The 15879-nt window shown below is 43.0% G+C and overlaps 1 protein-coding gene across 3 annotated transcripts in view; it reads right to left on the reverse strand.

Annotated features, from left to right (window-relative positions):
• Positions 1 to 15879, reverse strand: part of ULK1 (unc-51 like autophagy activating kinase 1) — a 69439-nt gene that overhangs the window by 45128 nt on the left and 8432 nt on the right. For all 3 annotated transcript variants that reach the window (XM_065739114.1, XM_065739112.1, XM_065739113.1), the window contains exons 4-8: positions 11538 to 11570; positions 10726 to 10762; positions 4427 to 4600; positions 2788 to 2861; positions 74 to 175 (exon numbers count right to left, since the gene is read on the reverse strand). In XM_065739114.1, coding sequence (XP_065595186.1) covers positions 74 to 175; positions 2788 to 2861; positions 4427 to 4600; positions 10726 to 10762; positions 11538 to 11570 — 420 coding nt within the window. The remainder of the gene's footprint in view (positions 1 to 73; positions 176 to 2787; positions 2862 to 4426; positions 4601 to 10725; positions 10763 to 11537; positions 11571 to 15879) is intronic.

Consider the following 15879-nt stretch of genomic DNA (forward strand, 5'->3'; position numbering starts at 1 on the left):
CTTTAAAGTAAGTGCATTTAGAAAATATTAATAAAAAATAATGATTCAGAAACCTTAGATCTAAGCAACTCACTTGAAAAGGAGCCTTTCCAGTCAGACACTGATAAATGATGGTTCCAATACTCCAGAGGTCAGCTTTGGCATCATAGTGTTGAGACATAATGACTTCTGGTGCCTTTTTGGAGAGAAAACACAAGTTTGTCTTTTACAAAATGTGCAGATTTTTTTGGCAGCTGCAAGAAAGGAGCAGGAGTCACTGATACCCTTTAAAAAACCCTGAGCTGGATTCTCCAACAGCCATGAATAATTTGCTCCCAACAAGACTACAGCTACCTTGAAAAGGCCAATTCCTATGCTGGAAAAGCAGAGACATTCTTTGTCCAGGCACAGAAAAATACCCTATGCTGTTAGGTCTCTTTGGGGAAATAGTTCTGTCCCATCCCAAGCTTACAGTTTTCTGCTGAACCAATCTGCACTCAGAAGTCTCCTTGAAACCACAGATTTTTTTGAAGCTAAGCAAGCAATAGGTAAATGACTGAGAAAAGCAAAGACTCACACTGCCTAGGTAACCTTAAGCCTCTACCCTGATCAGCATCACTCAGATTTTCCTTACTTAGCCCAAGATGGCAGCATACTAATTATGCTCCAGAGCCTGTTGACAAGACCACAGTCTCGTTTCAAAGCCAGACCTGTGTGCTGCAGTCCAGCAGCATGAGCCCCACTGTGCCTCACACTCTGCTTTCCACCCCCTCACCATGCCCTTGGCTTCTCTCTCCCAGGCTTGCTCCAGAGGCTGGAGTTGCCATAAGCATGTAAGCTTAGCATGCATGGGGAGCAGCAGCAGTGCAAAGAGGGGCAGAAAGGCAGGCTTGCTAATCCCACACATTTGTAACAACAGATTTCATCGTAGCACTGCCAGCATGGAACAGCTCTGTTAGGAGCAAAGGCCACATGTAATGGAAAAAAGTGGCAGTGAGAAAGTTAGGGACAGATCAAACTCCTGCCAACAAGGGAAGGAGGGATGACACCAAACAAAGCCAGAGGACAAGAACCACAGATGGGGGTTTCAAGCCTCATGTGACATGGATCACACTGGCATGCAGACACAAAGCTTGCTGTGGTGTGGATAACATGCCTTTCTTTGCAAAAAAAGCAAAAGGAAAAGAGCAGCAATGGGCTAAGAGCTAAGAGGGAACAAGGGCCTGCCTTCCTGCAGATGTTCCCAGAGCTAATACATACGACCCACAATGGCAATAGAGACAGGCTTCAAACATTCCCTAAATCCCACTTTCACCCTCGCTACTCAGCTTCCCTCAAATCTATCAGTAACTACAGAATGATATGGAGCATTCTGAGATTCTCTGTCCAGAGGTCTTGAAATTAAAAATACAAAATAGCAAGAGGACATTGATAGCTTCTTCCAGACCTTAAAAAAAAACAAAACAAAAACCACGGATATTTTGATTTACTTTCATAAGAGACTCAGAAAGAAAAAGTATCACTAAAAATAGACAATTCAGGAAACTCTCCTAGGAGAAAAAATATGACATCACCTTCACATATAGCATAGTTCAAATAAACATCAGACTTCAAAGAAAGAGAAAGAGAGGAAGTCTGTTGGGCTTGAGTTTGTACTGTGGAACAGACTATCAAACACAGTACCTCTGTGCACGGTCCAGCCTCTTTGCCTACAGGGTTCAGACTTCAAACTTAAAAGCATTAGGACATGCCTATGGTCCCCAAAGCACTACTAAAGATTTCAGTCTAAAGTGGTCTACTACAGCTTTTTACTTTGAGCTCAGGCACCCACATCCGAAACTACTACATGGCTGGCTCTGTCATTTTTTGTTTCTCTGACTTGGTGCAACACTAAGGTCCTGACTGCTTCCACAAATGCAAACAACAGGTCACCTCCTGGTTCTAGACTAAAAAGTGCAAAGGAAGTAGAAGGGATCACTTTGCTTTTTTTAAATTCATCTGCTTCTCAAGCTAAGAAGCCACCCTTGAAGTTGCTGGTCTGGTGGAAGATGGAGTGGTCAGGTAGGGAGCAGGAGCACATGAAACAAAATGCAAACGTAAGCAGATTTACTCTATTTACATTAATTCCCTGAGTACAAAACATTCTTTGCTGTACATTAGCAAGAAAGGCAATATCTGTGCCTGAATATGTTCATAAGACTAAGAGGATTTTGCAAGACTGAAGAGCTAAGAACAGCTGGAATTTTACAAAACTACTATTACAGAGGGACCTTGCTCCCAACAGTCTGGCCTTCACAAAAACAACTGCATGACTCAAGGCGACAGTGGGCTTATGGAACCACAGCCTCAAAAAGGTCTGCTGAAGCAGCGATTTACTGAGGTTCCTCAACAAGGAAGCAACACTTGAAATACAGCCAGATGTGTGAAATATCATCCCGGTCCTCTCACTCGTTGCTTAGCTTGAAGCAGAGGAATTACATTTCATTCCCCAACGCATTCGGCAGAGAGGCTCTGCTCATCTGTAGGAGACAGTTTTTGGAAGCAGAGAGAAATGAATATTCTTCTTTGTTCGGTTTTATTTATGAACAGCTCACCTGAAAGTTTGATGACAACACAGGCACCTGTTGTCTGAGACCTAACAGCAGCTAGAACTTGGAAGTATCTCTGTCTAACAGATACTTGACTAAAAAAACCAAACAAATAAAAAAATCACTTTCAAGGGGGGAAGGCTAATGAAAAATGAAGTTTTGTTTCTGGGGAGGATTAAGCAAAAGCAATACAGAAAAACTTGTAAGCAAGCACACTTACCATGTACATTGGTGAACCACATAAAGTTGCTGCCATCATATTATTCTGCAGGTACCGGGCAAATCCAAAATCAGCTACAAAAAGAGAGAGAGGTGGGTCAAGATCAGACACGGCAGTTCTAGAGAGCCTGTACCCTCACTATTGATTCCCCAAGTTTCTGTGAGTCCTCACAGCAGGTAAACACCCCACCTGAACCACAAGACAGATACATTTCCCTGAGCAGTAACATTCATGTGCTTATTGCAATGCAGACACAGAAAAAGGAAAACCAAGCTGCTTAAAGTATCTAGAAGAATAAATTCTCAACCATTTTCAAAAATCAGCAGCAACTTCTTTCTGTATCTATTGGCCTCCATTCCACAATGTCAGCTGCTAGAATTTTCTTGACTTCAGAGAGTGTGTGACAGGTCACACCAGCCAATTATCCTGCTGCTGTCTCAGTTTTTAATTTGCAGAACTGAAAGTTACCCTCCATTGAAAAGCAAGTGTAACAAGCATCCAAGAGAAACCACTGCTTGCCATCATCCGTATTTCTTGAACTACTGAAAAACAGTCTTACTCTGTTTCTTCAGAAGGGAGGAAGCTGAGCCATTAGTTCACCTGGTAGATGGAAAAGCCAGGGGCTAGGAATACCAATATGAATTACATCTACAGGTTACTCAGCATCTGATCATATGATACTTTGAGGTTCCCTCAAGGTTACTAGATATTTCAAGCCAAGAGATATTTGACACAGCTGTTTATAGTGTCACCTGTCACTTCTACCTTCCAGATAATCCTGCAGTTCTCAAAATGCATCAGCCACGGCCAAATGGGCAACAGATTTTAAACTTTTTCACTGAACGCTATTTCTCTACTAAATGAAAGCCCTTTCTCCACAATGCAGGATTCAGGCAAGAAATAGTTGTATTTAATTGGTGTCAGCTTCAGTTTGTGAACAATAATATAACCTGACAGATATCCACATATTTGTGGGTGATATTAGCCAGCACTTGTTTCTGAGGTCCACAGAGTATAAGTGGGATTTCTGGAGCACTTGTCCCTACTACTGGACCATCTATGCTGCTTGCCATCTTCCTTACCAAATAAGCAGAAAGTGAATTTCTTAAAGACAAAGCTGAGAAACCTGGCTCTAATTTGGACTGTGGAAACATTTGCTTTGAGATGCGTCTGATTTCCTTTATGCTCTGAAGCCATCCAGAAAAGCAGTGAGTTTTAGGCCTGAAGACACCAACATTTACCCTCAGCTCTAATAAAAGACAAACATAAATCACTGCAGCTGCTCTTTTCTTGTTAAGCCTGGAGATTACAAACCTATTAGGGCAGGTTGGTATCTGCTTTTACAAAGAGAGTTCCTATTCAGCTTGGAAACAGAGCAAGGCCTACTCAATTTATTTTGCATGAATCTGTGTCTGACAGAGAAGAAAGCTCTTGCTCCTCCTGACTGAAGTTATCTGTGCTTGGCTATTTCTGGCACAGAAACTAAGCAAGGAAGCAATAACACATTAGGACATGTTAAAAAGTGTAGAAATTCCTTTTTTCCTCCTAGACATTTCCCAAAAAGAAACTGAGGCTTGCCACATATCTGTTACCAAACTCTCTTGGGAAGCATTAGGTGACACTAGTAACAGGGTCTTACCAATCTTTATGCGAATGTTGTTGGGATTTGATTTCCTGCCTCCAGCATAGGAGAGGAGGATATTCTGTGGTTTCAGATCTCGATGGATGATGCCTTTGCTGTGCAGCATTTTCATTGCACCTGCTATCTGCTGGAGAAAGAGCCTGATGGTGTCTTCACTAAGTGTCCGCATAGCTACAGAGGAGGAAAGAATATCCACAGATGAAATAATTTCAATGGTAGTTCTCCAAAGAGCCCAGAGGGTAGATACTCTACAGCAATTAACCCTAATTTGGCATTCTCTTCCTCCACATAAGGCTTTTCTTCTCCACACACTATTTCTAAATTATTAAAGCAGGCATTAAAAGGGACTTTTTGCATTCCTAGTTTATTCTGTGGTCAAGGCTGTTTTCAGCCTCGAGAGTCTAATGGTTACGGTGAACTCAGGTCAGCAACTGGTTCTGAATTTGGCTTATGAGCTGGGCCCAAAAATGACATCTGATGAGGTTAGGGCTTCCCTCAGCAAGAGCTGCCAGCTAGCTTGAAGCTTCCAGCCAGACAGGGCCTGCATCCCGATGAGTGGGAGGGTCACCTCTGAGCTATGGTCAACAGCAATCAGATACCTAAGGTTACAGCTTCTAGAAGAGTTTGTTTAAACCTGGAACAGATAGGATTAGGATTTTTTGCATGTAGGAATCATTAAGGCCACCAGGTATCTGTAGCTTTGGGATATGAATCCAAGACCAGGACTAACCCTTGTGCATCACTGCCTACTAGAACAAACTGTAATTCCAGTCCAAATTCAGTGTTAGGTATTGGAATATGGTTCATTCTAATTAAAGTACCACTCACGATTGGCCTCTGCAAAATCTACTATTCATAAGCATATTTAAAAATAATCAAATTCTGCAAATTTGGAAACACTGCACTCTCCTGAGCTACAGGCTTCCTAGAAAAACACGGTGTGAAAAAATAAGCAACACTGAAGAGATTAAAATAATATTCAGCTGGACCTTCTGATCAGCAATTAAAGCTCTTGTTATTTTCAGAGCCACAGGTATGAAACTCCTGCCAAAACCAGGAGCAGCCTGCTGAACGAACCGCAGGACCAGCGTGTGCTACCAGCCTGCTTCCTTATCAGTCACTGAGCAAGGCAGGCTTCAAGAAAGCACCATTCCACTTAAAGCAGTTTCTTTTGTTGAAGGTCCCTGTAAATTACTTGGGACTTTGTTAGTGTTTTTCCAGCTGTTCTCTAGTATGACCTTAAAACAAACTGGCAGGAACTTCAAAATGCTGCTCTACTTCGTCTGCTAGAAGGGAGGAATCCTTATGAAAACACACATAAGGTTGCAAGCAGCTTTAACACAACACAGGAAATTAAAACTCTAACTTTTGAAATATGTGCATGGGAAAACAGCGAGAGATACAGATAAGTTAAACACTATTTAGAACAGAAAGACTCCCACCACTCCCAAACTTCCCAGTTCTGGAAAGAGGCACAAGCAGAGCTGAAATGTCACCGCAGCTAGCAGCCAGCCCTGGACTCGTACATGTGACAGGAGTGCACATGTGTATAGAGTTTCTCTCCCCTCACTGGGCCTTCTTCCCTCGTGAACTGGCACTCTGCTGGAATCCAAAAAACCTCTTCCACAATAAGGAGAGATTCTCCGAAGAGATTTTAAAGATATTAGGAGGCAGCTTAGACACAAGCCTACCAAACCTACTTGCATCTCCTGGAAAAAGCACTGCCTGCTCTTTAACAAGGCTTCCCCCAAGTCTACTGCAACAGGGTAACCCATTCAGAAGCAGTTAAACCACCACCCTTACATGGAAGAGCAACAGTTCCAAAGACTTCTGCCCTTCTCATCTCAGGCCCAGGAAAGGACAGGTTGTCTCATTTTCTCCCAAACAAGAAGCAAAATGTGGAACCTGGCAGTTCTTAACGTTATTAAGGTAGCAGGCAATTATGAACTCCTGGCTAAATACGCTTTGCCTCTAGCAGAGAAGCTTTGTTTAGAGCCTTGTCCTGACCTGCAGCTCCAGCAGCACGCTGCATCTCTCCAGGCATTACCCTCCCGTTTGCATAACGTGGTGGCTGCAAGACTACCACAATGCCAGCCACCATCTCTCAGCCAAGACCAGAAAAAAAACTTTCATCTGAAGAAAATAAGGCCTCTAAGTTATTAACATCTGCAGATTTTCAGCTTTTCTGCTTCGTGTAAGTTCTGTTTGATGCTCTTAACCCTGCAAGAGTGTTGTGCTCCCAGAACACGTTATTTAAGCTCTTTGGTCCTGAGCCCACAGGGATTCCTCCAGTCCATCTGCCATGGCACCATGAGAGAAGGCACCATGCTGCAGCACAGCAAAACTGGGCACAGGTCTGCTAGATTCCTGCTAGCATGAAGTCTCTAGACTTGCATGCCCTCAGCTAAAGAAAAAAGTACCCTTTATAGGGAGCATAGGGCATACCCAGAAAAACAGGGGTCTTTATCTCATAATGCAGCCCATCAGTCTACCAAGTGACAGCAGCAATCTGCAACTGAAGGACAGAGAAATAAATGCAACTGTCACTGTCAGAGATAGGAGACTATGGAGAGTTCAGCAAAAAGGAATACCACTTGTGCCTTCAAGCTCAGAGATTCAAAGCCCCACACTGGGAGCTCCAAGGGTCAGACTCCTGGTCCCTTCACACTGTGTAGCATCTGGATTTTTCAGTGCGGTGGCCATAACTCATTTTGACACATTCTTCCTACAGACATCTTTCTCATTTTCTTCAGACTAACAGATTTAATTCCACACCAGGTCACCTTGCTCTACAGCAACCAGGAGAAGTAGCATTAGCCACGTTCCATTAGAAAGATTTCCTAAAGTCAGAAACATTTACACATCGGTCTGCAAAAGATCTATAGACAACTACCAGCAGCAGAGTGAGAATATATAGCAGACTCATTCAATTTAGATGTAGAGAACCAAGCAACCCACTGTCTGTTGCACCTCAAATGGGGAACTTGAGCTTTTGCTCCTGCAAGAAAAGAATTAAAAAAAAAAAAAAAGAAAAAGGGGGGGGGGGGGGCAATTTCTCATCCTCGACAAAAAACTGATGGAAAAATACTGAGCCTGCGCTGCAGTCTGGGCTTCTCCATGGAGGCCTGTGGTCAGTAACACATTCTTGCTACAAACTGTTTCACAAGCCTCACTTTGCTGTTACTGAGAAGTAATAATATCCCTGTGTTTATTTTCATGGGCTCCACTTCAGTGACGAAGCACTCTGCTCACTGCCCTGGGAACGGCTGCTTCGCAGGTCAGTAGATCAGAACAAACAACGACTGCGGGTCAGCATGAGGCCTGCATGCCTGGTAGCTCCTGAGGCACAGGAGAAGGATGAAACCACCTAAAAAGGTGATTTGTGGGCAGCTCTGTGCGGAGATGTAGTGAGTGTTCCACCTGGCAAGAGGTGGCCAGGCATGCTGTAGCACACAGGCCTTGGCAGCTGATCCAGGGGTAACGCAATGAAAAGTCAGGAATCCACGCTTACTGACTACCCACAGCAGCCTGTCCTGTGTCAGTGCCAATTCACAGAATTTAAAGAAATTTTAGACCAACCAGTTCTGATCCCCTGTTACAAACCACAGCACACCAGTTATTCACACAGTAAAACCAGCAACTTCTGAAACACCTCCCAGTTCTACCATACAGCACAGAGATCTGCCACTGTCAGCTCAAAACACACCCCGCGATGGTTTTAAATGAAAGATCTCATTTAAACAAGAGCTATCAGAAGAGAAGTCATTAAACAACACAGAAGCTGTGCTCAGTAGAACACACAGTCTTGTCTTGCACCAAAGAGGTGAGGCTGACTGAGTTTAATCCAACACAAATGCGTATTGCACTGAAACGTGCACAGACGCACGTCGTCCAGTTATAAAGAGAAGGAGAATTAGAGTGCAGAATGCAGAATTACCATATTGCCTAATGCTTGTAATTAGAGGGCAGAATGGATTGGGAAGCTTACAAGCATCTCATTCAATGAGAACCAGGGGATTTGCATGTGCTGATGGCATAAGTGCTGCAGGAACTACAAGCAAAAGCGTCCGAGGAGTCAGTGGGAAAGTAGATGCTGTGTGAAATATAGTCATGCAATTAAAATAACTGAAGCAGCACAATAAGCACTCAATAAAGTTCACTGTGTACCAGTGAAATACTTCAGAATAAACATGAATTTTCCAAGATGAACTTCCTTTCAGCAGAAAATTATCATCAAAAATCACCCTCAGTGTCTGCAAAAACTTGCTCCTTTGGGATAGCTCCTCTCCAAGTGCTGGAATGGAGAAAGCCTGGTGATGGAAGAGCTGAGATTAGCATCTAGGCCCTAGGGTTTGGAAAACTCAGATTTCTATTTAGTGATGGGAATAACTCACTCTCTTTCTCCTGATCTTTACTGTCCATCTCCTTCTGGAGATCTGAGCCTGCTCTGCTTTCTTCTTTACTGGCAACTGGCACAGAGATGTTACAGCGTTAACATAAAACTGAACACCTTCCAATTTCCCAGTGACCACCACAGCTGTTGTGGTAAAATACTTCAGAAGTAAAAAAAAAAAAAAAAAAAAAAAAAGCAGAGGTAACTTTCTTCAACTAACTCAGGCATAGCAGAACCAAACCTTATCCCAGGTAAACTGAGATAAAACTCAGTTTTATTTTGCAAATATAATTTATTGTCACTTTCTCAAACTAGCCACCAGTTTCCTGAGCACTCTCATCGGATAAACAAGGAAGTGAGCTGTGCTAATAGCCTCGCTAATTGCACAGAATGCTTCACTGTTTTGAAGAAAATATAATACATATAAAAGCAAAAGCAGGAGAAGGAAGATTTTTTTTAATAAACTCATGTCTTTAGAAACAATCCAGATAGAAGCTCTGTTCTAACCTATACACAGCTTTGTCAACAAGCATGCACAATTCACTGCTTTAAAATCAGTGAGGTTCATTTCATGTGACCAAAAGCTAAAACCGTGCCAGAACCCTGGCAATACTGAAGTCTGACTACTTTGAAAAGCACTGCATTATTAACGTTTTCCTCCTGTATTACATAAGAAGATATCAAATACAAAATCATTTCCTCTTGGTATTCATAACAATGTCCCACCAAAGATGTTGCTTTTAAAGCACAGCAATACCCAACAGATGCAGAACATCACTTACGTAAGAAAGTGTATTAAACACAGATTTAAAAAAATAAATTGCGTCACTTCCATCTTATCCACATTTTAAACTAAGAAAACAAGAAAAGCAGAATGTTTCTTCATTTGCCTCAAGTACCAGTACTTCCCAAAAATTTGAAATCCGTAGACAAACACATTTCATTACCCTGCACAAATAGGGTGTGCAACATACTAGCATCAAGCCTGAAATAATTATTGTAAGGATATCAACAGTAGCCGTAGGACAAATGCAAATGTAGATTTTAATCCTTCAATTTCTACCATTTCCCAGCATCATGTACCTCAAATAAGCAGCCTGAGGTATTATCCAGCTGAATAGTTTTAAATTTTAACAATGAACAAAACTTTGTTTAACTATAATCCAGAGCCACACAAGAAATGAGATTAAAGTTATTTCCTCCTATTTAGTAATCTTTTAGTTAGCATGCAAAAACAAGAAAGCTACTTTAAAGTAAGAAAAGCAGAGTCAGAGACCAGCAGAAATGTAAGCAACTTGTTAAATTATTTGCTTACTGTTCAAAGAATTCATGAGGTCACCCTATGAGGTATTCAGGTACAAACTGATTTTCATATACACCAGGATGCAGTATCTCTGCAGAAGGCTGCACTGAAAAATAACTTGCAACACTGAAGTCCCAGCAGTACAAATGGATAACGTGCAAAGCACACTTTGTTCAATGTAATTTTATAAATTTTTATAAATTTTATACCAACTCTGTAGAAATGCAAGACTTCAGTACGAATACCTTTTTTGCAGTGACCAAGAAAGAGGCCAACCACGGCCCCAGCAGTGTTAGAATGTGACTAATCTTTAATATTGCTGTAACTAAAACAGGCAACTACTGACTTACAAGTCCATATCCTTCAGTCACTACTGACCTACATAGGAAAGAGTACAACACTAGTTTTACTGCTCAAATTTCAAATCGTTATCAAGGGTGAACCTCTTCACAGGAGAAATGAGTTCAGTTTGCAGGAATTAAGAAATGATAACCCATCTGCTCACTTAGATCTTCCACATATCCTGGCAACTTTAAGGAGCTAGAACAGTCAGCATTTCCTCCTGAGTACACTAGACATTCTCCATGTTGTTCTACTTACTGTGAAGGTAGTCTGCCAGGTCACCACCATTGCAGTACTGGAAGGAGAACAAAAAGCTCAGTTAATGCAAGAAAATCAAAAGCTTTAAGGATTCAGTAGACTTCACTAGGATCCCAGGTTTTATCACCAGTGATAAATAATCACATATACATCAAAATAAGTATTCAGAAAGTGGTAGAAAAAAGGCTTTTTCACTAGCTTCCCTTTGTGGCATGTTTCCACTACACGCTACATTGCACACTGATAAACCAGTATTAATTAGCTGTGGTGTGCATACATCTGTGTACATGCACAGAGAGAAAGACAAAACCAAAATAGAGCAGACATGTTGTCACTTGAAAGAGCACCAGCAAGCTGGCAAAGGAAAGTTCAGGAGCAACCATAGCTGAAAACTGAAATCCTTCACAACATGCTCCATATTATTCGGGAAAGTCAAGAAGACCTCAGAGTGAAGAATGAAGAGGAATAAAAACACACAGAAGCTTTGCAGCTATTCTATGTGGATACAGTTTTCTTCTCATGCATCTCTGAAGTGCTTACTGCTCAGTAACACATACTTGGCCCTTGCAATAAGGCATCCAACTGATTAAACCTGTACCAGCATGACCTTCTGACAACAGCAATATGAAATACCCCACTGGCTGCTATCTTTCCCCACACTGCTCCAGTTCCCAGAGGTATGTAGCTACAGATTAGATTAGCGAAAGCATCACATGTGATGCTAAGCAGAAAGCACTACTTGTGTAATAAACTGGGCTGCTTAATTCACAATAATTCATTTTTTATTAAAAGAAGAAAACAAAAACACTCACCTCCATAACCAAGTAGACAGAATTTGCCAGCTCCTGGGGAAAGAGAAAATCGAAAGAAAAGATATATGCATCAAAATACTTCATGTGCCTTACAGTAGCTGGATTTCATTTTGAACAGGTGAAACACTCTCTAGGTAACATACTATTGGCTCCTGAAGGACTTTCCTTTCTAAGCTCAGAACTTCTCCACAGTTTAAGCACGCTTTCTGAGTATATACCTGTTAACAAAGAGACCTCCTGAACTGTGGTTTGGGTCTTAATGCTCCTTCCTGGCTGCTGCGATTAACACCCAAACACAATGCAGATGCTGGCACACTATTATCTTAGAGCCTTAATCATTTCCACATTTAACACAGACCTTTATAGCAGCTATGCCCACATGAGCAGCCCTCTCCTGGAACAAAAAGATAAGAGCAATGCACACTGGGGAGCTGCATTTCAATCCCCACGCAGGAAAGGTACTTAACAGGAAGAGCAGATGGTCAAGGTTTTTGAGGGACACCGTGCCTTTCAGCTCCCAGCGAGGCCAGCCCCGAGCACAAGGAGTGATACAGGGCTGTGATCAGGAGCATGGCACAGCCTGCAGCTCAGCACAGGGCAGCATCCAGGCTCGGAGCAAAATCCAAATCAGTGTTTGCAGCCTGCATGCAGTTCCTCACACCACAACAGTACTTTTCATAGATGCTTCTTGCTGAACAGGCTGTAGACACTACAGCTCAGTAACACCTCTAACCCATTAAAACATACAGCGCCAGCTGTATGGGGAAGCCTTGGGGAAGCCTAATGTATTATTACCTTTTTAGAAAACGAATAGGCAATAGAGCTTACATATGCTAAATCCAGAAGTTATTACTAGTATCTTCTAAGTTAGCTAATAACTAACGTACACAGTGTAGCTTGGTTCTTCTTCCTCTGTGCTTTATTTAAAGACTCTGCAAACACATCACAAAGCAAGTAATTGATTTTTAGTCACCAGCATGTAGAGTGATGGGGTTAAATAAGGACCCAGGCAGGCAAGGGAGATGCTCTAGTCAACTTCCGTAGCAACACTGACCACAGTGGGTTCATCTCATGGCACAGAGTGAAGAGATAAGAAGGCACTGCCCAACAGGAATCAGAAGAGAGGAGATAACTCCCCAACCAACCACTGGCAACAGCATCCTCTGCCCATCCCAGTCTTAATAGGGAACATTCTTTGCTGATGATGTATAACACAAGCCTCACCAAATTTGTCTTCAGTACCCATTGTTTCTGGTGGGAACTGAAATTGCCTTCCTTTGATTTGGAAAAATGCCCACATATGAGAACTGGAAGCATGGGTTTCACTGTGGTACATGTACATTAACAAACTGCAAAACATACTGCAAAAGTGGTGCAGAATGGAACAACTGGCACCAAGGACTCACCTGCAACACTGAACGCATTGCAGGGGGCTTATTTTGCAGAAGTATTTTGCAGGGACTGTCAATTCCTACAATTTGCTAGCTGCTGGTACCCACAAGGAAACTGCAGGAGACCACAACCTTCCAGCTTTATTTCCTTCAAGGGAAACTCTGTGGGCACAGAGACCACCTGAACTGAGCCAAGGCTTCAGCAGCACACAGCTATGGGAGCCAGCACCCCACTATGTGCACACCCACTGCAGCTTCAGCGCTTTCAGCTCACAGATGCCTGTAGCAGGGATGGGACAACTTCCATATTTGCAATCTCAGCATTTTGAGACTCACCAGACAGATCTGCAGGAATTTTACCACAAAAACTAAACATTCAGGTAGGGTCCTAGGAACAAACTCATGCTTGGCACAAGCCTTCAGCCAGTAGTTTACAGTGGTTAACAATGGAAACCAGCAACAAAACAGCTCTGGTTTCTCAAATGGGACGATGGACTTAAGCTGATTCAGCAGCAGAAACTATTTCTTTCCTTTTTTTTTTTTTTTTTTAATTCTTCATGGTGCTTATGATTTGCTTATTAAGAGAACAAGGAAAAAAAAATAAAATACCATGAGGCAAACTTTGCAGGCCACCAGTCTCTCTGAAAACCATCAGAATGCCCGACCTCCTAATTTCCAAACCAGTAACAAGAACAACATCACAGTCTGTTGTATTACTGCAGACAGTTTATGCCAGACTCCTATTCCCACATGCCAACCCCTGCAGCCAAGGCCAGCCCTGCCACTTGCCTACAGAACTGCACAGAAATGACCCCCCTGACTTCCCTCTTCACAGTGCTTCATCAGTACCCCGACTGCACTCCTCAGCAACACTAAAGGCCTCCGCCAAAGACATCAAGCTGATAATTAATCGGTCTGGATCACTGCCTGACTTGCAGTTCTTTCAGCAGAGGCCCCAGCAATGAAGTTACAATTTAATTGAGTGTAAAAACAGGCAGCAGGCCCTACTGTCTACAAATAACACACATCTGCTGACGGAGGACAAAGAAATAAGGAAACTTCATTTAGCAACACAGCAGAAATCACTCCGGGACAGCATTTGTTCAGAGCCCCCACTGAGGCATTGTGCAGGATGAGGTTCACGATGCCGAGCCCCAGCAGTCCTGTCTCCCTTCACATTTTCTCTCCACCCACACTGGAAGGTGGCATGATCCTCTTCTTGGAAAGTCTGTCTTTAGGTGTGATCGAAGGGAAACATCTGGGTGTACCCACACTTAGTCATCCTCCTGCCACAGCTTAAAAAGGCAGCAAGAGGAAACACACAGAAATCCTCCCGTGCTCTACCCCAGCGCCTAGCCTGCTACCAAATTTAGAAAGATGTTCAGGGAGGGAAAAAAGCTCAATTACCCAACACTCCTCACAGCAGTATTTTCACCCATCTGCGTGGAACCAGCACTGAAACAAATGCTGAGGTTAAAACTTTGCCAAGAACGGCTTCCACCTCACATAACTCATCTCTTCCCGGAGGACTGGGGGGCAGGAAGAGGATTTGTAAAACGAGTGCTGCTGCATTATGTCCATGTACTGCACACCACTTAGCCAGCAAGGCTCCTTCTGCACATACCAGAAAGAATGCACATGGACTCCAGTCCTCAGAACCGTTCTTGCACTCCTGGAGAAAAGCACATCTGTGCCATTCCTCTGCCAAGGAATTCCTGTGTCTCCGAGAACATCACCACTGTGTGCTGCCTAATGCTGCCTCTCAGCACCTGCAGCAGCTGCCAAGCAAAGATAATCACCTCAGAGACCTTTGTCAACAGGGCTAGACCTCACCAGTCGTACCAGCCAAAGAGAAAAACAAAATAAAGCACAGGGTCAACCTGGCAATGGAAGATAAAGTTGACACCAACTGAAAGCTAAGCTTAACACTGAAGGTTTCTTGTTTGTTCTAAATGCCACTTCCCCGGCTTGCTGCAGCAGAACCTCAGCACCGAGGCATGCTGCATCCTCCAGCTCTCACGAAGCTTGTGCCCTTTTGGCATAGGATCTCTATTCATCCCTCTTCTGAATGTGGCACTGAGTCATGAACACCAGCTGTAACAGAATTTGGCTTTACAGACACCTGCTCCTAGGCCAGGGGCACCTGGAAAAACTATTTTCTGTGGCAGTGGCTGGGCTCAGCAGGCAGAACCTGCAGTTCTCAAGGGAGGACAAAGTCTCCAAACAGTAAAGCCTCAGGAGTACTATTTCACTCTGGCTCAGAGCTTGGCTTGACCAAGTTAACCTCTCAGGAGGAAAAGAAAACTTATGCTATGCAACGATTATCTCTTGACGCAACTATTTGAACGGAAGCAAGATAAGAAACAATAGCAACATTAATCTGAATTATGGGAGCACCTACCAGTGCTCACTCTTAGCAAAAATGACCTAGAGAAAAAAGGAAGAAGACTTTCATGTGCCTCTTGACCACAAATAGAAAGCAAAAACTGTCTCAGAGCCTCCTGCCTTCCTGTTCTTGGGACTTGCTCCTTCTCTCCACTTTATCTAAACCTTATCAATACAGAACTCAGGAACACTTCAAGCAGTTTCATATTCAGGAGGCAACAAATAATTCACATGAAGGAAGAACAGAAGAAAGTACTCATTCACCCCAATATATCCTTTCTGCACAGGAGGCACATTACCACAGAGCATTTCTTACACCCACACAAAGCTTTAAGGCCAGACAAAAGCACATTTTATGGCAGTGCTTTAGGATTCAAGCTGTGCAGCCAGCGATGTCCTGCTCCATAGCAAGGAACCAGTGGTCACTTTCCTCCTGTTCTAGGGCTACACTGGAATGAAGGGAGCAGCTCTGGGCTGCAGCAGCAGTCACACAAACACAGCTGAGGAGATGGTATGCAACCAATAAATGCCATTGCACAACAGTCTACTCAGTTTTGCTTGTTTTG

This window comes from Cyrtonyx montezumae, unplaced genomic scaffold (assembly GCF_038088225.1).
Source record: "Cyrtonyx montezumae isolate F1298 unplaced genomic scaffold, pur_monq_1.0 scaffold_23, whole genome shotgun sequence".
In the NCBI taxonomy this organism is placed as follows: domain Eukaryota; kingdom Metazoa; phylum Chordata; class Aves; order Galliformes; family Odontophoridae; genus Cyrtonyx; species Cyrtonyx montezumae.